The sequence below is a fragment of the Chionomys nivalis genome, chromosome 2, assembly GCF_950005125.1.
Source record: "Chionomys nivalis chromosome 2, mChiNiv1.1, whole genome shotgun sequence".
In the NCBI taxonomy this organism is placed as follows: Eukaryota; Metazoa; Chordata; class Mammalia; order Rodentia; family Cricetidae; genus Chionomys; species Chionomys nivalis.
This window is the reverse complement of record NC_080087.1, coordinates 4,535,016-4,557,346: the sequence shown is the minus strand read 5'-3', so window position 1 is coordinate 4,557,346 and position 22,331 is coordinate 4,535,016. Positions and strand designations below refer to the sequence as shown.

General features: G+C 45.6%; 1 protein-coding gene across 1 annotated transcript in view; it reads right to left on the bottom strand.

Moving 5' to 3' along the window:
* Positions 1 to 10,962, bottom strand: part of Wdr27 (WD repeat domain 27) — a 64,330-nt gene extending 53,368 nt beyond the window's left edge. Inside the window, exons 1-4 of the mRNA XM_057753562.1 lie at positions 10,777 to 10,962; positions 7,911 to 8,052; positions 2,462 to 2,586; positions 437 to 550 (exon numbers count right to left, since the gene is read on the bottom strand). Of these exons, the coding sequence (XP_057609545.1) occupies positions 437 to 550; positions 2,462 to 2,586; positions 7,911 to 8,052; positions 10,777 to 10,962 (567 nt within the window). The remainder of the gene's footprint in view (positions 1 to 436; positions 551 to 2,461; positions 2,587 to 7,910; positions 8,053 to 10,776) is intronic.
* Positions 10,963 to 22,331: the final 11,369 nt, after the last annotated feature.

Below are 22,331 nucleotides of genomic sequence, written 5' to 3'. Positions count from 1 at the left end.
AATCCCTACGTCCACAGCATCCCTATGTCCATAGCATCCCCGTGTCCACAGCATCCTACGCCCACAGCACCCTACGTCCACAGCGTCCTATGCCCACAGCATCCTACGTCCACAGTACCCTACGTCCACAGCGTCCTACGCCCACAGCATCCTACGTCCACAGCGTCCTACGCCCACAGCGTCCTACGCCCACAGCATCCTACGTCCACAGCACCCTACGTCCACAGCGTCCTACGCCCACAGCATCCTACGTCCACAGCGTCCTACGCCCACAGCATCCTACGCCCACAGCATCCTACGTCCACAGCACCCTATGCCCACAGCATCCTATGCCCACAGCTCCCTCTGTCTACAACATCCCTATGTCCATAGCATCCCCGTGTCCACAGCATCCTATGTCCACAGTATCCCTACATCCAGAGTCCCTGCTGCCCACCTTAAAGGTTCTGTCTTCAGACACTGAGATGAGGATGTGTGCTTGCCAGGGACAGAACTCCACAGCTGTCACTGAGCCTTGATGTCCCTGAAGCTCCACCAGCACAGACTGCTTCTAGGAGGATTTGTCAAAGGTTATTCAAGGAATTTTCTAGAATTATCAACATCAAGAAATCACAGTCCACCAAAGAAAAGAGAGTTGCTAAAGTAAATTCTACAAGGCCAGACAAAGGGCTCAGCAGGTAAAGGCCCTTTCCCCCGAGTCTGAAGACTTAAGTTCTATCCCTGGAACGCACATGGTGGAAGAAGAGAACCAATTCTATAGGTGTCTTCTGGCCTCTACACAGGTGCTATGGCATGAGTTCCTGCATGCACATGCACGCATGTGCACACACACACACACACACTGTTTTTTTAATTTAAAGGATAAACTCCATTTATACACCACTCCTTCTTCCACATCTGGGCCTACCCTACCCATATCACAGTTAAAACCTGATACCCAAGATCTGTGGCAGGGGCATTGTCAGAAAGGGAAAGGTGAGAACCAGCCGAATTTGACTTTGTAGGAAACAGGAGCTGGAGTCTCCTAGACTTCCTGTTCTCTGTGGCTTTCTCCTGTCAGCCTCTTCTCAACAACCAATATGGTTCAGGGTGAAGGTAATACTTAACATCTACTGTCCCTTTGTGCCTCTGTTTCTGTCATCTGTTTTCTCTCACTGGCTGCCTACCCCCCACACACCTATCTGAATGTGCCTATCCTACCTTCTACCTCCCTTTGAAGCTGATCTCCAGTAGAAAGTAACTAAAATATAACAAGAGACCCGTGGTAACAGCTACTAGGGAGTGAGCGATCCATTTCTTCAATTCTTAGCTTCACACAGTCCAGGCTTGGCCTAGAAGTAAATAGACTGGCTCACATTCTCACGAGCCCTAAGCAACATGCTGTGAGAACAACAGGGCCTGAGAGTCACAGCTGCCTCTCAGCACTGGTCCCAGTGGGCTCTCTGTCCAGTGGCAGGAAGATGCTTGAATGTTACGATGCTTTATGCAGACTGTAAGGACAACTCAGGCATACAAAGATATATAATGACAGATCATAGGTCTACAGATGATCCATAGACAGACAGATGAGGTGTAGAGTTGCATGCTCCAGCGCCATGCATGCTGCCATGTTCCCTGCTGTGACGACAGTGGACTAAGCCTCTGAAACTGTAAGAGCAAGCTCCTGATCAAATGCTTTCTATATAAGGGTTGCCTTGGCCATGGTGTCTCTTCATAGCAGTAGAATAGTGACTAGGACATTTCGTATCCACAAATGTCTCACACATCCTAGGGCCGAGGATGAGCACCTCATGATTCTTGGCTGTCGTCTTTCCTTGCCTAAGAGTTTTGAAGTAGATCACAAGGAAAGCCGTAGCAGGCAAAGCTCTTCCATAGCTGTATTAACCCAACAACAGGTAAGACAGCCACTCCAGGCATTGGGCACTCTCCATGGACTCGGGGAGCAGAGGCTCCTTCCCTCTCTCCAGGGAGATCTTCTAACACCTGGCACTGCTTTTCCATGCTCAAGCCCAGTGCCCGACAAATGCTGGGCTAGAATTCCTAATCTAGGAGATATACACTTTTATGTAAACTGTCTCAAGTAAGAAACAAGTGAGAAGTCTGAGCCACCGTGGGAAGTGGGTTTTGACAAGTACACAGCTGAAGCACTGTGCTACGCAGATTCTGGGGGACTCCTAAGGCAGGAGACTCATCAAGAAAGAACTGTTTTGGTAAATGTGCCAATGAAAAATATCCCTGACACAAATTCACATTAACACGATTCTAGTATCTTATCAATTACAAGATCAAGATGTTTTCTTTGGATTACACACATACACACACACACACACCTTTACAAAAAAAAATCAACCAAATTGCCACTATAAAAAAGGAAGGAGGAGTGAAATACTCACCAACAGGAACCCAGCCTGGAAGGGGCTACCCAGTGTATGCTCGGCACCTTCACATATGTCGTCCTTACCTCCACGTCTATCACGGATATTTTGTTTCCAGCACACACCGCGACAGCACGATCGTCTGGACTAAATCTCAAACAGAGCACTGTTTGTAAAAGGGAGCCCAGGACAGTCCCTCGAGGAGTCACCCCTAGAGCAAATTCCAGATACGAGCGTCAGGTTATCAGATGTCACAAGAATGGGTCCTGGACGGTTCTCTGCTCCGGGGCTACAAGCAGAGGAACTGGGCAGTGACAGTGGGCACAGTCTTTGTTCTGAAGCAGCTCAGTGCAGGACCAAGGTGATAAAGAAACTGGTCTTCAGATGGCCATGGGCACACAGAAGAGTTGCACACACCAACCCAGCACTTGTCCCTGTGTCCCTTGCCATTCAGGCTCTGGCAGCGACCAACTCTGACCAGTGTTGCAGACAGCGTGCTATGAGAACTCTGACCCCTGAGGCTCTTACCGCCAAGGCGACATCTCCACGGCAGCCTGCAGAGCCCTGGGTAACAATGCAAAACGTGCAGAGAAGACTGAATGGAGCTAACCAGAAAAGACGTTGCTTGCCATCTGCTAATCACCATGGATGTGTCACCAGGCAAACAAAAGACCCTGTATGTGGTGGATCAGCTTAGCTGTCAATCTGACTACATCTGAGATCAACTAAAACCCAAGCAGTGGGGCACATCTGTGAAGGACTTTCTTGATTGGACCATCTGAGGAGGGAAGACCCATCCTAAATCTGATTGTTTGATGTTGGAGGACTTACCCTAAGTCTAGAACACACCTTCAGTGACAGTCCACATAAAGAACATGGAAAGGGAAGCTTTCACTCTCTGCCTGCTTGCCCTCACAGCTACCTTGTTGCTGGGGCATTCCTTTGCTATTAGAGCCCACTGTGAGGGGATTCTAAGATAGATGGAAGGCCAGCAGCTCTCCAGAAATTCCACGGGACTCCAGCACCAAACTGGAACTGGTGAGACATCCAGTTTCAGGGACTGAACTGCAAGATTCCTGGCCTTTTAGGAGACAATCATTATTGATCTACACAGCCTATAAGGTGCTCTGATACTCCCCTCCACACACGTGCGCACACACATATGCACACACACATGCGCACACACATGTGCACACACACACACTCGCACACACACTTTCACTGTACCAGTTATCTATGTTTCATGCTACCAGCTCTGATCCTTCAGAGAACCCTGACTGAATGCTACAGAAAGGAATGCATGTGTGTCACAAACAAAACCACTCACTCAGGATTTGCCCTGATCTTTCACAAGCACCGGGGCTAAACATGCTATGCCAGCCTGGGCTACACATGCCAGCCTGGGCTACACATACTATGCCAGCCTGGGCTACACATGCTATGCCAGCATCTTTTCAGCATCTGCAGGATCAGCTCCCAAGAGACAGCCTCTGCCTCTGTGGAAGATTAACGTGCATGAGGAGAAGACACAGCAGTTAACCCCAGGAGGCAAAACAGATGACTGAGTTACATGGAGGAGCAGTCACGGCAGCCCACACAAAAGGCGTGGCGCATGGGGAGGGCGGAGACCAAGCAGCAGGAGTACAAGTGCAGCCAACACCTGTGTCCAGACCTAGGGACTCCGTGATGCTGGCAGTGGCTGCAACAGGCTGAGGGTGGGGTTGTATGCATGACTCTTTCTCTGCATGGGTGAGGAGTTGCTGGGCTTTGAGGAAACACTGAACAGAAGCTGAGTAACTTTGAGAGTACCCTCGGGCTACTGAATTGTGAATTAAACACAACACAGGCACAGAGAGATCGAGGCAAAAGAAGATGGTTAGAAGTAAATCAGAATTCAGAAGAAGGATTTGGCAGCTTGTGCCTATGGACGTGTGACAGGTGACCAAATGCGAGACAAGGTTTAAAGGTAAAAGAGATGAAACTCAACAATGATTGGGTACGGAGTGAGTTGAGGTCCTAACCTGAGCAACTGAAGGACAGAGCTCTGATGAATCCAGACAGAAAGATGGTGAGAGGGGGCTCTGCAGAGCAGGAGTGGCAGTTCCTGGCATCTAAAGTGCTCTTAGACAAGACGAGGAACTTCTGACAGGAAGTCTCTGGAGGCTGAATTAGGAGGAGCTCCAGATGGAAACAAGGGGTAAGCCTTCAGCACATGAATTGTTGGGTAAGATCATCAGGGGGATTCTGATGGGAAAAAAGAAAAACCTGTATTTCAGTGAGGGGACGCAAGTCAGAAGACGGGCGCCAAACAGCCAGCAGGGTCTCAGAGTAAGGTTGACCACAGAGGGGAGCCAAACAGCCAGCAGGGTCCCAGAGTAAGACTGACCACACTCACCACTGTAGAGGCAATAACCACCTCCTTCTCCAAATAGAGCTACCCCCAGTGCGCCCAGGAACCAAATACAATTAGGCACCAACTCCTGTACAGACAGAGCCACGCGGAGAGCTTCCAGCTCCCAGGAGTTACTCTCCCCTCAAACCCGTAATGCAAGTTCATTCTCATCTCCAGGAGCTTCAGCATAGTAGATTAGACATGGAATGATCTGTATGTACAGTGGAAGACGCCAAGTGGGCACTGGTGCTGTGATCCAGAAAGAAGCTTCTACCCAGGAGAAACCATTCGGCCATCAACATCCATGTAGGAACCTATAACACAGTAACCATGAACACGGGAAAACAAAAACCTCACAACACTGACAACACAGTCAGCTGTGGATCTACAGCCTCAGAAGTGCAGCCACTTCTAAAACAGAGGACGGTGTAGCCACGACATCAGGAGCACAGCTCCTCCAGCACACACGGCCGTCTACACACAGCCTGGGCACAGCTCCTCCAGCACACACGGCCGTCTGTCCACAGCCTGGGCACAGCTCCTCCAGCACACACGGCCGTCTACACACAGCCTGGGCACAGCTCCTCCAGCACACACAGCCGTCTACACACAGCCTGGGCACAGCTCCTCCAGCACACACGGCCGTCTACACACAGCCTGGGCACAGCTCCTCCAGCACACACGGCCATCTGTCCACAGCCTGGGCACAGCTCCTCCAGCACACACGGCTGTCTGTCCACAGCCTGAGTATAGCTTCTCTAACACACAGAACCGTCTAAGAGAGGGAAGACAGGTTATATGAGCAAGGGGGTTAAGATCCTGATGGGGAAACCCACTGAAACAGCTGACCCGAGCTAGCGGGTGCTCGGGACTCTGAACTGACAGCTGTGGAGGCCTCTGAATGTGGGCGACAGTTGTGTAGCTTGGTCTATTTGTGGGATTCCTGGCAGTGGAGCCAGAATCTATCCCTGGTGCATGAACTGGCTTTTTGGAGCCCATTCCCTATGGTGGGATACGGGGGAGGGGCTCTTGATCCTGCCTCAACTAGATATGCCAAGCTTAGTTGACTCCCCATGGGAGGGCTTACCTTCTCTGAGGAGTAGATGGAGGGAAGTGGGGAGAAAGAGGAGGGGAGGGAGTGGGAACTGTAGTTGGTATGTAAAATTAATAGAAAATTTAAAATAAAAGACAGCATAGATTTCTCTATTAGATTACAGGGTAGAAGGGATTGTCTGGAAATTGCTGCCATTGAAGCTGCCATGACTTGTGAATTTGTTATTACTAAAAAAAATTGTTAATTGTGCAAACACACAAACCTGTCTGGCTATGTTCCTGGCTCACTTTGCTCACAGCACTGAGGCACACACTGTTTCACAATTCTGTGGTTACCCAGCATCTCTAAACACAATCCGATAAACACATGTCTGGGATGTTACCTGGCATCTCTAAACACAATCGTATAAACACACATCTGGGATGTTACCTTGCATCTCCAAACACGATCATATAAACACACATCTGGGATGTTACCTGGCATCTCCAAACACGATCCTATAAACACACATCTACGGCATCTCCAAACACGATCCGATAAACACACATCTGGGATGTTACCTGGCATCTCTAAACACAATCCTATAAACACACATTTGGGATGTTACCTGGCATCTCCAAACACGATCCTATAAACACACATCTGGGATGTTACTCGGCATCTCCAAACACGATCCGATAAACACACATCTGGGATGTTACCTTGCATCTCCAAACACAATCCGATAAACACACATCTGGGATGTTACCTGGCATCTCTAAACACAATCCGATAAACACACATCTGGGATGTTACCTGGCATCTCCAAACACGATCCTATAAACACACATCTGGGATGTTACCTGGCATCTCTAAACACAATCCGATAAACACACATCTGGGATGTTACCTGGCATCTCCAAACACGATCCTATAAACACACATCTGGGATGTTACCTGGCATCTCTAAACACAATCCGATAAACACACATCTGGGATGTTACCTGGCATCTCCAAACACGATCCTATAAACACACATCTGGGATGTTACTCGGCATCTCTAAACACAATCCGATAAACACACATCTGGGACGTGGGCCCACCTGAGCCATCAGCCTCAGCTGGGAAAGCTCTTATCACACACACTTCCTCAGTCCCTGCTGGCCAGGCTCTTTGCACCCAGTCCCTGCAGCCACGTCCTTCCGTGTCTACCCCAGCCCCAGCTGAGTCTCCCCTCTTCAGCTGCAGTCACAGTTCTGCAGAAGTCGCCTGGGTGAAAGCATGCTGTCATCTGTCCAGTCTAAGTGGGAAATGTCCCTGCAGAGAGCAAGCCTTGCCCCTTCGCCACTGTGTTTGCAACATGAAACACAGCAAGCACTGAGGTTATCTACACAGGAATGAAGTAAGACACCCCAAACTGCCCACGGATCCTTGGAGGTCTAAATATCAATACCAACAAGCCTCTGCACTTGTATATCACACAGCAAAGGTCCGCGGGGTTGGTGTCAAGGTGCATTTATTTAGACACCTGCAGCATTGAAAGGACTGTAAAAGGCCCAACTCCTGATGTTACAAGTGTACTTACAGAAACGGTTCACTCCCTGCGTGGTGCTAGGATTAAACCATGGTCTCCTCCATGGAAGGTGTCTTAATTAGGACTTCTGTTGCCATGATAAAATGTGATGGCCAAAAGAATAGGGATGGAAGATTTATTTCATCTTACACCTTACAGGTCATTGTCCAGGAAAGTCAGGGCAGGAACTCAAGATAGGAACTGATGCAGAATCCATGATGGAACACTTATTACTGACTTGTTTCTCGTGGCTTGATAAGTTTTTTTTTAATACCCCCCGACCACCTGCTTGGGACCACACCACCAACTATGGTCTGGGCCTTTCTATACCAATCAAGAAAATGCCCTCATGTCTGCCTAGAGACCAATCTTACAGAGGCCTTTTCCTCAACTGAGGTTCCCTCAGATGACTCTAGACCGTGTCAAGCTGAAGACAGACTGACTAGGACAGCAGTGAGCACTCTCCCTACACGCAGATGCATCACCAACACCTCTCCACCTGAATGTTGCTGAGCTGTGCTTCTCATCTCTGCTTACCTTTGAGTGTCTTCTCTCTGCATTCGTCCATATTCCACATTATAATACAATCCTGGGAGGCAGAGCAGAGTTGATGTGGATCTATTTGATTTCCAAACGCCACTGCGGTAATCAGCTGATGGTGTCCTTGTAAGGTGAGGAGCTGAAAAAACAAATAGGTTGATTATAACATCGAAAATATATAGATAAACAATATAATTTCAAACCTGGGCTTTTAAATGTATTTACTACACACGTTGGCTTTTAATTCATCAAAACTCCCCGCATGCAATGCTGATTCTTCCATCAAGTGACTGCATCACTACTGGTTGTTATCATGCATTGTTACAACGAGGCAGGGACTCATGCTTCTCTTCCTTACTATGTGTTAACAAATGTGTACTGAGTACTCAATGGATGCAGAAGAGCTGCTGGCTATACTGACAGCTAAGAAGAGAGGAGCTGGCAGAGGATGAGCACATTTGGACCATCAGACAGAAGGGATACAGAGGCTCTGCTGGCTACGACAACAAGTAAGGATGTAGGGTGTGTGGCTTGAGACTGCTGCAGACTCTATACAAGGAGACTGGACAGCAAACGTGCCAAGACACTGAAACCAGTACTCAAGTCCAAGCAGAGGGATACTGGGATGTATGTGTGTATGAGTGTGGAAGAAACACTAGCAATGAGAACTTGTAGGCTAGAAAATTAGCAAATCTGTTGTAGACAGAGAGAGGGGACAAACAAACTCCCCATAGTCAAAAGAAAAGGGAAAGGTGTACAAATGGAAGATGGGGTGAGGGGCCAGGAGGTTGGGGTGCTTCAGTCCTTTGGAAGTTCAAGTGCACAGAAGTTGACAATAAGCAATTTGGGATGAGGGGTATTATTGGACAGGACAAGAAACACTCCACTCCTAGTAACACAGGCTTGTCTAATGGCACATGATTCTCGGTGAGAAAGACAAGAAAACTGGAAGACATACAAGACTTAATGGCTTTTTTTAAAAAAGGTTTTTTTATTAAGCAGACAAGGAAGGCACCAGGTCTCAGTACAGATGGTTGTGAGCCACCATGTGGTTGCTGGGAATTGAACTCAGGACCTCTGGAGGAGCAGCCAGTGCTTCTTACCCTCTGAGCCATCTCTCCATCCCTGGCTTTTCTTGAAGACATAAAAGTGCTGAAAAACTATGATATCATGAGAAAATGATCACAGAACCTGTAGGCACCTGTCCCACAATGACATCATCCCCAAGGGCTGGGGCTGTAGCCCAGGTAGAGCATTTGCCTACAATCCATAAAGTCCTGGGTCTGATTCCTAGTACTCCCAGAAAGAAAGAAAATCTCCCTCAAAGGTGATGGTCAGACATTCTATAAAACACAGTTGAGAAGCTTAGATATTAAACATTAAAAGACCTAAGAACTGAGATACAATATAATCAAATGCATCTTTTTCAAGGACATATCAAAATACTATATAAGAGGAGGGACAGACTGTTCATTCTGTCATGCTGGTCTTATATAGCAATCCCGAAATCAAGTTAAGTGCCTTAACGTAGGAGATATAAGAAAAAAAATATGGATGGATAGATAAACACATTTCTGCTAGAATTCAACACACTAGGACAAGAGCATCATGCTACCAACATCCAGCCTTAGAATAGGAATCCAAAAAAGACCAAATACAAGAAGCAAAGAAACTTCTGCCCTTATCATGGCAAGCTACCAGAAGCAAACATAAATTCTATCTGAAGAAGTAAGTTCATCCTGAACAATCTATAAATATCTTCTTCACACCAACATGAAAAATACAGATAACCTAACAGAAAAAATAAACAAACAAACAAAAATTCAAGCGATCCAGCAAAAGAGGAAGGCCCTGGACACACACTCCAGCAAAGTGCATATCTAAGTGGCCACTCATCACGCAATAAGACTCTGACTCGTAGTCATCATAATGCATGAAAGAATTGTGTAACGGGGGACTGCTATGTCCATCACGGCTAACATGAAAGGGTCAAGTGTGGTCAGCTGTGGCTCTGACCATCAGCAAAGACACGGCTTTATAGTCACTTGAGAAACTCCCGAGTAATATCTATTAAGTCTGTACATCTCCTGTAACTCAACCATTTCCATGTGGGCCCCCAGAAAACGGCAAGAAACAAGTAAACAAACAGATCAAAGAAATCAAACTCCCACCAACAGTACTGGGTAAAATGGTCTATTTGGTGTACTGTAAGCCGTGAACACGAAGAGGTTCAGGACTCTTCTAGCTACAGCAGAATGTACGAGAAGCTCCATTCCCATCAAGTTAAAACATGAGGAAAATGTGCCTCACTGCCGGAAGTCAAGATGGTGTTGCGTTTGGTAGGAGAAGAGACCTGGCCTGGCCACGGTTTCCCAAGTGACACTTTTCTCCTAAACATTTTATTCGTCACTGCAAAGCAAGAAAGCTCAAGCTAAGTATGAATGGAGGAGGCTTCCTTGAGTTAGGATGAGCTTTTTCTTGTTCATATTCACTAAAGAATTTTAAAGAAAGTCAATTCCATCACACAGGGATAGCAGGCACATTTAATCCTAGCACTCAGGAGGGAGAGGCAGACAAATCTCTGTGAGTTCAAGGCCAACCTGGTCTACAGAATAAGTTCTAGGACAGCTCACAGAGAAATCCTACCTTGAGAAAATCAAAAAAGAAAAGTAAGTTAATTCCAGCCCATTTATATTGTAAAAATAAGAACTTAACACAATGATTGTTTCTCAACATCCCTCTGTCATAGTTCACAGTCGGCTCCATGGTTGCTAACATTTCCAGAATATGGGAGAAATTAAGAGACAAGGCGAGGTCTCTGTGACCCTGGATCTCACAAGAACACCCTTGGTTTGTGACCTGCCTGGTGAGAAGGGTCCCTGGGGCTCCACACACAGAGATGGTTCCCATCTAAAGGAAAAGCACAGTACTGTGTGCTGCAAGCAAGTGGAACATGGGCTGTGGACTTCTTGGACTCAATCAGGTATCTTTCTGCAACGATATCACTGGAGTGGGCATCAGTGGAGGGCATCTCTGGAACTGTGTCCATTATCAATCTGAAAATACAAAGCAAGTGTAAGGTGAGGGCAGGCCAGCATGAAAGTCTAGTTAATTCATCACTATTAGCATGAGTACACATATCACACTTACCCACTCATCCCCACCTCCCCCCAAACGGAAAAGGAACCAGTGAACACGGAATGACCTCTACTGCTTTCCCATGGTCTCCACTTCACAGGCCTTCCTCCACCTTCTCGGTCTCTTTCAGAACCAGGAAGGTGAACAGCCACCGACCAGTGACCTGGCCCGAAGGAGGCGCCTGCGTAAGTGGTGTGGTAATTCAAATATAATTGGTCCCCATAAGATCACAGGGAGTGGCACTATTAGGAGGTGTGGCTTTATGGAATAGGTATGACCTTGTTGGAGGAAGTGTGTCGCTGTGGAGGTGGGGTTTGAGGTCTCATATATGCTCAAGCCATGCCTAGTGTCCAGACTACTTCCTGATGCCTGCCAGTCAAGATGTAAGACTCTCAGGTCCTTCTCCAGCACCATGTCTGCCTGCATGCCACCATGCTGAACCATGATGATGATGGACTAAACCTCTGAGACTGTAAGCCACCCCAATTAAATGTTTTTTTCTTTATAAGAACTGCCATGGTTGTGGTGTCTCTTCACAGCAATAGAAACTATATTTGAGACAAGTGGAGTAAGAACCAGGAACCCTCAGAGCAGCCCTGGGATGCACTTAAATATCTCAGTTCTCTAGTAAGAGTTAGTTTACTGTGGGCTACAACATCTGTGGTTCGTGGCTAAGTATCACCAAGCATATTTTAACAAAAATGCTTCAGATATTTACTTTATTGGATAGACCAATGTGGCAGTAGGCTGGAAGATTCCTTGATGCCACTCCTCCCCACATCCCACTGTGAGCACAGATGTACTTGATGGCACACCCAACAGATTTTGAAGCAGGTGGTTTCTGGTCATCACGATGCCCACACCTTGCTATCAACAGAGCTGATCACATCCTAGTCCAGTCTTTAAAACCTTGTCATTGTTTTTCCATATAAAGTTGATTATTGTCCTCTCAAGATCTGTGAAGAATTTTGATGGGATTTTAATGGGGATTGCATTGAATCTATAAATTGCCCTTGGTAGAATTGCCATTTTTACTATGTTGATCCTCCCTATCCAAGAGCAAGGGAGATCCTTCCATTTTCTGGTATCCTCCTCAATTTCTTTCTTCAAAGACTTAAAGTTCTTGTCAAATAGATCCTTCACTTCCTTGGTTAGGGTTACCCCAAGATATTTTGTGCTATTTGTGGCTATGGTGAAGGGTGATGCTTCTCTGACTTCCCTCTCTGCTTCCTTATCCTTTGTGTATAGGAGGGCAACTGATTTTTTGGAATTGATCTTGTATCCTGCCACGCTACTAAAGGTGTTTATCAGCTGTAGGAGTTCTTTGCTGGAGTTTTTGGGGTCGCTTATGTACACTATCATATCGTCTGCAAATAATGAAAGTTTAGCCAAGGACAATGGCACTAGGTTTCGATCCTAATACATGAACTGGCTTTGTGGGAGCTTAGCCTGTTTGGACGATCACCTTCCTGGACCTAGATAGAAGTGGGAGGACCTTGGTCTTTCCGCAGGGCAGGGAATTTGTACTGCTCTTCAGTATCAAGAGGGAGGGGGAATGGAGTGGGGGGAGGAGAAGAGGAGTGGGGATAGGGAAAGGGGAGTGGGGGGAGGGGCAATATTTGGGAGGAGGGGGAGGGAAATGGGGAATGGGGACAGGTGGAAATTTTAATTAAAAAAGAATAAAAATAATTAAAAAAAAACCTTGTCATTGGAAGGGAAAGTGTCTCTAAGAACAAACATTCTTGCTGAGAACTACAAACAGTGAGATTTAAATAAAATACAGAGTAACTGATTTCTGGGCCTTTACAGTAAACCTTGTAAAACAAGTGTGCTGGCTGCATGTCCATGTTTGATGAAATCATGTGCCCCTGTTCCTGCAGTGCCCATTACAGGTGATTCTAATTTATGCTCATGTATTTTAAAATATAACATATTGCAGCCCAAGACTATAAGAGCTAATGCTGCTGTTTAATTTTTATGGGCATGCTGGGCCTGGGGAACTGCCTTCTAACTATCTGTTTATGCTCACGGGCTAACACTGCTCTCAGCTGTGCTCAGGGAAGCTTCCTTTTAAAGTGGGCAGCAGTCACTGCAGAGACTAAATACAAGTGACTGTTGAATGACCAGTCACTAAGAGACATCTGTATTACTTCCTCCAAGGCTCAGGGATGTCAAAGAGAGGAAAGAAGGTAAGAGCCAGAGAAAGAGGTGGAATGTTGTGGAACAGTCTTCTGCAGGACATGGCCAACGCCCTCTTGCGAATCCACAGCATCTGTGATTATCTATGTGAAACTGAGCCTGTCAAGATTCTGTCGTGGAGGAGGGTGTTCATGAGTCCCCACCTCTTCCTCGGGATTTATAGGTAATTTATAGTTAATAGCTGCTAGGGAAAAGAGAGACGCTTCCTTTAGTGGCTACATTACTGGTAAGGGGCCCATGTTTCTGTGAATAGCCTTTCACCCTTGCTCCTGTAAACACTTATTGGGCCACAGAAAAAAATGATATTAAAAATAGAAGAACTAATTGGGAAGAGGGTGCAATTAGTTGGTGTGGGAGATGTGAATATGATCAAAACATACACGTGTGTAAAATGTCACCAGGAAAATCATCACTGTCTAGTTAATACATGCAAATAAAAATAATTAAACTGGGGCCTGAGCATCAGAAATCTGCCAGCTTCCTATGAATGCAGTATGACCAGTCACGGCACACTCCGGGCATCCCTAGGACTCCCTCCATTTCAGATCACACATGTTCTATGTTCTACCCTCCCCACCTCCCGTGATGCCTCTTCTCCCATCCCCATGATCCATTCTAGTCCAGGTCTCTACCGACATTCCAGGTTAAACTAACAAATCTCAGAAATCAAAGCGGTACTCCGTATCAGAGGACATGCAGTGTTTGACCTCCAGGGCCTCAGTTATCTTAATGCATTTTCCAGTTCCATCCACTGCTCTGAGTAAAATTCTATTGTGCACATGCACCACATCCTTCTTATCCATTCGTTGGTAAATGGACATCTAGGCTAGTTCCATTTGCTGCTGTGAGCAGAACGGCAATGAACAGAGATGTGCCAGTGTCTGCAGTAGGATGCACAGTCCTTTGGATATGTTCCATTCCGGTACAGTTGGATCATATGCAGTCTTGTGTTTGTTTGGGAACTGCCAGGCTGATTTCCGCAGCAGCTGCACAAGCTCACCCTCCTACCAACAGCAGCTAAGCATTTCCAGTCTCCACATCCACACCAGCATTTGCTGTCATTTGTGCTCATGGTGGTGGCCACCATGGCTGGAACGAGGTGGAATCTCAACGTAGTTTTAATCTGCACTTCCCGGGTAGCAAAGGATGTTAACACGTTTTTAGTATTCACTAGACGTGTATAAACAGGTGAACTTTTTCCATGAACTCTGTTCCGTTCCATAGGCCATTTTTAATTGGGTAGTTTGTTTAGGTTTTTTTTGGGGGGGGGGTGGATCCTTTGTATATCCCACACGATAATCTGATCAAACACATAGCTAGCAAAGATTTTCAGCCACTGCACTGTCAGAGTTATGCAGTCTTCCCTGCGCCCTTAAGTGAAGTTTATGCTCTACCATTTCCTTTAGCAGTTTCAGTTTCAAAGACCTCAGTTTTATACCCAGCTCAAACTACCACTAGTCTACTAAAGAACACGCCTATGAAACTGTAGCACAAGATGACCACAGACCAGACCTGGCACACAGCAGGCACCCATACACACTCACGAGGGACCAACACAGGGCAGGCACTTGTGCATATCTGTGACTAAGGGCCCTGTACTATCCCTCTTCTTCAGGCAACCTGCCTCTTCCTCCAGTTCAAACAGTTGCCTTGTGGATTAGCAGTGTGAACTAAATTAGAATATAAACTCTCCAATCTCCCCAAACCCCAGCTACCACAGCTTGGAATGCCCTATATAGCTAGAGGTTTTGTTTCTGGGACTGGTGCTGGTGTCTTCCATCAGCCACAGATTTGCTTCTAAAGAACAACTCTTGTCTGACAGTGAGGGCAGGAATCTGCAAGCCCGCCCTGGCTATGGAAACAGATATCTGCTTAGAGACACTGAAAGATGGATCCACAGACGCTAGGGTTTCTAACAGTGAACACACTCGGCAACACTATGGTTCTGCTGAGGCCAGCTCCTAGCATACCCAAGCTTAGGACCACAGTAGGTGAGACAGGAACAATGCCCTGCAACACGGATGAATCTGTAAGGGCTAGGGGCTAATTGGGGAAGTCTAACATGCTTCCTAGGTTGTTGGCCTAAGCAACTAGGCTGCTGTTTCTAAGACAGAACAGCATGTAGTATCATAAATTAACTTGGGAATGTGATGATTAGATGCAAAGCTTCCATGTGGCATTCTCTAGGCTCTGATTCCAACTTTCTAGCAATCACATGGGAAGAAACAGGAGCCAGTTTCCTACCCCATGGGGTGTAAATTCAGAGAGTAGCAATCTGAATGCCTCGTGCTGCTCTTAGCATCCAGGGACTGGTAGGATGGGTGAGTCTAAACACACGGGAATATGAAAGGAGGCATGACAGTAACACTCTACAAGACCCCACATCTCAGGTGGAGCAGGGAAGGCAAGCCTCTGAGGAAGACAGTAAGTGCAGGAAATTCTACGGTAAGAGTCCAAACACATATGCAAACACACATGGTCATGGGCACACACATACATACCAACTCATACTCACCACACTTGAGCATATACCATACACACATAAATAGGACTGGTAGAGAAGAAATATGGTTAAAAAAAAAAACTTAAGGACACTGTGTTGGTCAGGATTCTCTAAAGCAACAGAACTGGGAGAACCAATCAATATAGACAGAGGTTTTATTGAAGTGGCTGTAGTCTAGCTAAGCCAACTCTGGAAGTCCACACATCCAGTAGTGTTCAGTTCACAAGGCTGAATGTATCAGACGGTCTTCAGTATATGCCAGGATGCCAAAGTAGGCACTTCGTGCCCATGATGGGATGAAGTCAAGTCAGAGTGAGGGCAAGCAGAAGACAAAGAACTTCTTTCTTCCATGTCGTTTCTATAGGCTACCATGAGGAAGTGTGGCCCAGGTTACAAGTGTGTCTTCTCACTTCAGATGACTAAGAATAAAAACCTCTCACAGGTGTGCCCAGCTACTTGGGCTTTAGTAAAGTCCAGATGTGGTCAAAGTCGATTACCAAGAATAAATGTCACAGAAAGTGCCACATCTTTTAAATATAGTATGATTAATTTATTCCTTGAGAATTCCATACAGTTATACAATGTATTTTGATCATATCCAGTCTTTCTCCTTTCTCCTTCAACTCCTACTGGACTTTCCTACCATCAGATGCTCCTCCCATCTTCCTGTCCTCTTCCTTTTTGTTCTTTGAAATAACCCATGAGCATGGGTCTGTGGCTATTCAGCCGGGCATGAGCAAACTCCCAGGGGCCACACCACCAAAGAAAATTGACTCTCCCCTAGAAGCTATCAGTCGCCAATAGTTCCTCATGTAGGGATGAGGTCTCATGCTGGAAATTTGATGAGTCTGACCTTGTAGAAATCTTGTACTGTCACAGATCTTAGAAGTAAAAACAAAAAGCAAACCAAACAGCCCCTGGCATTCAGCATCTGGCATTCCTGAAACTGTTTCCAAGTAGGAGTAAGTATAGATCCACCTTAGTATGCTGAGATCTCACGAGAGGGAAAGTGGCTGTCCAGTGTGAAACAGTCATAGGAGACAGCCTTGAACATCAAGGGAAGGGAAGCCCAACTGTGCAGACACATGGCTGTCTTCAAGAGGTCAGTCTGGGGTCCAAAGCCCTGTCATCAACCTGGTACAGCTCACACTGCTGCTGCAACCTCTCTGTGCTGCTGATGCTTGACCTTCTCAGCTGTAGCACCTGCTTCTCGTAGGGGCAGCAGTGTGCAGCAGTCAGAGATGTGGGGAAATCTGGAAAACCAGGTCATTCTACAGGAAGGCTGAGAGACACACACACTTGTAGCTGCAGAGCCCTGGGTTGGCTAACAGTCTGTCCTCTCTGACCAGAGCTCAGATGGGCCCCTAAAACCGATTGTCATGACAGAGCTAGTTTTATGTGAACACACTTGTATTTCTGATCAATAGCCTAGCAGTTATCTATCGGTTTCTCACCCAATACTTTCGGCTTTTTCCCTAGAGTCACGGGAATGTAACAAGACCTACACTTCCCAGCACTCTACAAGTCGGGGCAACTGAGCAGCAAAGCTCCAGCAAGTAGAGCTCCAGAACAGTTACCCCACTGGTGCACAGGCGTGGTCTAAGACAGTCCCCAGAGCAGGCGTTGTCTGTGTGCAAATGGACTTGGCTGTGTTAAACTACTGACATTCTGAGTTTACTTTCCACACTTCTCCATACCAACACATAACCAGACACCTCGAAAGAGGATTTGGTGATACTGTGGTTCACTGCTGGGTAACCTGACCAAGTTGGAGGCAAAGAAAGTCCCACAAGACCCAGGAGAGCCCAATGTTCATGTCATACTAACAAAACACATGCTAAGACTTTCTAAGAACCTGGAAGCCTGACTTGAGCTCTACAGGAAATTATCAGAAAGCAAGTTAGCAGCCCACACATAAGCCTAATGAGTCAATGTGAGAGCAGAGAGAAGCAGAAAGTGCGCAGAAGCATGGAGGCTTCCAGGCTGGGCTCAGACGTCTCAAGGTGCCCAAGTCAGGCACAAAGAATGGTCAAGACTTGGCCTTTTAGATAAAAGCAATTCCTGGACAGTTAGGGCTACAGGGATTAATCCTGTCACGAATTGTTTTTGGATAAAAGAACAAATTACTTTTAGTCCATGTTGTGGTGATATTTTGTTTGTAATCTAACAAATAAAGCTTGCCTGAATATCAGAGTGCAGAGTTAAATCACTAATTAGCCATAAGTCCAGGCAGTAGCAGCACACACCATTAATCCCAGCACTCAGGAGACAGAAGCAGATGGATCACTGTTCAAGGCCACCCTTCACTACGTGAAGTTGATCTAATCCAAAAGAGAAACAGAGCCAGACAGCAGTGGTTTACCCTTTAATCCCAGCACTAGGGAGACAGAAAGGGATATGGCTGGGTGGAGAAAGGAATGTAACGTGGGAGAAGACCGGAGCTCAGAGGCAGTCTGAGGATGCAGTCTGGAGAAGCAGTCTGAAGCAGTCTGAAGGTGCAGTCAGAGGGCCCTGTCTGAAGACAGGATTGCCCTTTTGGTCTGAGGATTCGGTAGAGGTAAAAGGTCTCTCTAGTGGCTGGCTGCATTGCTTCTCTGATTTCTCAACTTTCACCCCTGTTGCCTGAGGTTTCTGTCCTGCCTGGTCCTACAGCCGTTCAGTCCCAAATAAATACACCGAGGTCTATATTTGTCAGGAGCCATTTCAGGCTTCTCCTTTCTCACATCCCACAGGGCCTTGAAGGAAAAATCTTGAGACAAGAACACTTAAAGTTAGCAAAAACATTACGTGCTGACCGTGGAGACTCAAGCTCTGGAAAGCACCACAGAGTGTCTTCATGGCTTCCTGCTTATCACTAACAGCAAGTGTTCTAGCCACTGACCTTGCAACTGCCCTGCTTAGCTACCAAACTGCCCCACTTAGTTGCCTAGCTACCGAGCCCCTCCTTCCCTTCCCCCTTTCCTCAGTTCCCCCTTGCCCTAGCTCCTTTCTGAGGAGTATTTAAGACATGAAACTTGCTTCAATAAACGGGATGCCTTGACAAGGAATACCGCTTGGTGTCCGTTTCTCTCCCCCTCCCCCCCCAATGTCTTTCAGATAGTGCCTCTTCAAGACCCTGGAATAACTTAGGACCTGCTGGGCGGGTCAAGTGGCGCCCAAACCAGGGACTTGAAGCACGGCCTCCGATTGGGCGACGGAGCGCACCCCGGGACAAGGAAATAAAGGAGGTTCTGCAGCTGTAGTTCTCGGACAGATCTGCAGGACGAGGTAGGCGCAGGTTCATTGTCGCCCCATAGACATGGGCATTTTCAAAGGAATAGAAATTCAGACAAGAATTTAAGCAATCATTCAGGGAGAGAGGAATAAGAGTTAAAAAGAAAGATTTAATAAACTTCTTGTGTTTTATTGATGAAAAATGCCCTGGTTGGTGTTGACAGGGCCAGAAATTCACCCCCAAGCATGGGGCAAGCATTTGGTAAACAGGAGATCCTGAATGAGCTCATTTTTATGTCTGTCTGTTTGTGTATTGTGTTTCTGTTTCTGTGTAATTGTGAATCAGTAATTTAAAAATTGTACCTGCGCAGGGTCTGTATTGAAACAGGACCAAGAGAGGGGGTAGACGTGCCCCAGACCTCTGGCTCTGAGCCCTGAAAGACGTTTCATGGGCATTTGTGGGAGGGAGGAGTGACCAGGTCGCTCGCCCTAGTCCCCGGGGTAGGTGTGATCCTCCATCTGTATTTTTGGATTTGCTGCCGCGCGGCTTCTGATTTTGAGTCTATGTCTGTCTTTTTGTTCTTGTGATTTTCAGTTCTGCATCAGGGTGATGGTGAGAGTACCAGCTTCTGAATTTGAGTTTGTGTCTGTCTTTTTGTATTTTTGTTCTTGTGTATCAGTTTGTCTTTGATAAAATGGGACAACAGTTAACTACCCCTTTAACCCTGACTGTAGATCACTGGAAGGAGGTTCAAGATCAAGCTCATAATTAATCTGTAAAAATCCAGAAGAAACGCTGGCAGATGTTCTGTTCCTCAGAATGGCCCTCTTTTGAGGTGGGCTGGCTGCGGGACGGGACATTTAACTTGGATACTACCTTACAGGTCAAGGAAAAAATCTTCTAAATTTGCCCACATGGCCACCCAGACCAGGTTCCCTACATTGTTACCTGGGAAAGCTAGATTTTTATTCTGTGGTGCCTAAAAATGTAAAACTACTGGGAATGCTTATTGAAAACCTAGTTCTTCTTGGAACTGGATAACTGTTCGTAAAAATTATACTGGACTAAGCTACTCTCCCTGCTTCTCTGCTGGCACCTCCCACCACCAGCCAAGGAGTATTCAACCTTGTACAGGGAGCCTTTTTCTTGCTAAATAATACTGACCCCAGTTTGACACAATCTTGCTGGCTATGCCTGTCAGCAGGATCTCCCTATTATGAGAAAACAGCCTCATCTGGCAGTTTCAACACTCATACGTCCTGTAGATGGGGGCAACAGAAAAAGTTAACCTTAACAAAAGTATGTTTGGGGACTCCAACCCCTCAATATCAGTACCTGTGTAACCTAACTCTCCCAAATCCCAAGAGGACAGGAAACTGGTACCTGGTGCCCTCTATTGATCTATGATGAGCCTACAACATTGGTTTAACCCCTGTATCTCTGATGATACTGCTAATTTCTGTGTACTGATCCAATTAGTCCCCCAAATTTACTAATATCCCAGGATTGGGATATTCGGCCAAATAAGAGGGGGAAATGTAAAACTTTAAGAAAAATCTGAAGCCATTTCTGATGACTCTCAGTACTTCCCCACCTCCCCTGGGAACCAAGGACATAACAGCTATGCATGCACATACTGAGATGTTGGAAACTTTCCATCTCCCTGAATAGGGGCATGATAACACTTAGGTGTTGATTCAGTTACTGATGTTTTGACTTAGTCCCTGGGAAGGGGCAAAGTGACCTTCAGAAGTTTCCCTTTACCTCATCTGATCTGGCAACCACTCTCCAGCTAATTATTGGTAATAGCCTTTTTGAATAAGCCAATCATAATAGTTAAAGAACAACCCCCTGCCATATGGAGGAAAAACTGCCAGGCAGGTTTGCAAGAAGGAAACTAGCCTCAAGAAACTACAGCTTCAGGACAGTAAAAGAAAGGTAAATATGCTTCTTTTCCATTTTAAAATTTTGCTTCTTGGTAAAAAATCTTTAGTTTGTAGGCATATAAATTTTTATCCAAGGTAGGTTAATTTCAATACTATGGTTCTATGGAAAAGTTTTAAAATCAAAGATTGTAATACATTCAGAGGATTCTAAAAATTGTTTAGGCTATCCTGAGTTCTTGTCTTTTCCTTATAAAGTTGAGGATTGTTCTTTCGAGTTCTATGAGAAATGTTGCTATAATTTTTAATGGACATTTACACTAAATCTGTAGATTGCTTTCAATGAGATTGTCATTTTTGCTGTGTTTCTTCTATTTTCCCAAGAAAATGGGAGATCTTTTTATTTTCTAATGTCTTAAATTTTTTCTTCTTAAAAGAGTAAAAGCTCGCCGGGCGGTGGTGGCGCACGCCTTTAATCCCAGCACTCGGGAGGCAGAGGCAGGCGGATCTCTGTGAGTTCGAGACCAGCCTGGACTACAAGAGCTAGTTCCAGGACAGGCTCCAAAACCACAGAGAAACCTTGTCTCGAAAAAACCAAAAAAAAAAAAAAAAAAAAAAAAAGAGTAAAAGCTCTTATCATACAAGTTTTTCCATTTGTACGGTCTGCTCCTGTGTGGGAGTCGAGTTGTTTCAGCTTAAACTCCTTTCCTGCTGCCAGGTGTTGCTTCAGGGTGCACTGCTGAGACTCAGACCTCTTACTAAATTTATCAAGGGCCAGAGTTATACTCTAACAAGGGATAATGGTTAAAAATAAAAAACAGTTCCCCCTTCATAAGCAGAGATGACAGGACCCAAACTTCTGTCCTGCTTGCTTAGAGTTACTCCAAGATATTTTGTGGTATTCATGGCTATTTAAAAGGATGATGTCTCATTTATCCTAGGTGTAAAAGAGATACATTTGGGTTGTTTTCAGAATCTGGCTATGATAAAGTTATTCTGCTATAAGCATAGCTGAGCACAGGTCCTTATGGTATGGTTAAACAACTTTTGTATTTAGACCCAAAAGGGGTATTGCTGAGTTTTAAGATAGATATTTCCCTAATTTTAAAAAATAACCATACTATGATCCAAAAGTGGCTGTGCTAGTTTACATTTCCAGCAATGGAGTTTTTTCCTTACCCACATTTTCTTAAACATAAATTGTTAATAGTAATTTTTAATCTTGGTCATTTTCACAAGGATAAGATAAAACCTCAGAGTTTTGATTTTCATTTCTCTGATGGCTAAAAGATGTTGTTTAAACATTTTTTTAAATGTCTCTCAGTCATTTTTAAGTTCGTCTGTTAAGAGTTTTCAGTTTATGTCTGTAACAAATATTTTTATTAGATTAATTTTTTGATACTAATTTCCTGAGTTCTTCATATTTTTTTTTGAGTTTTTCGAGACAGGGTCTTCATATGTTTTTAAAATCGGTTTATGAT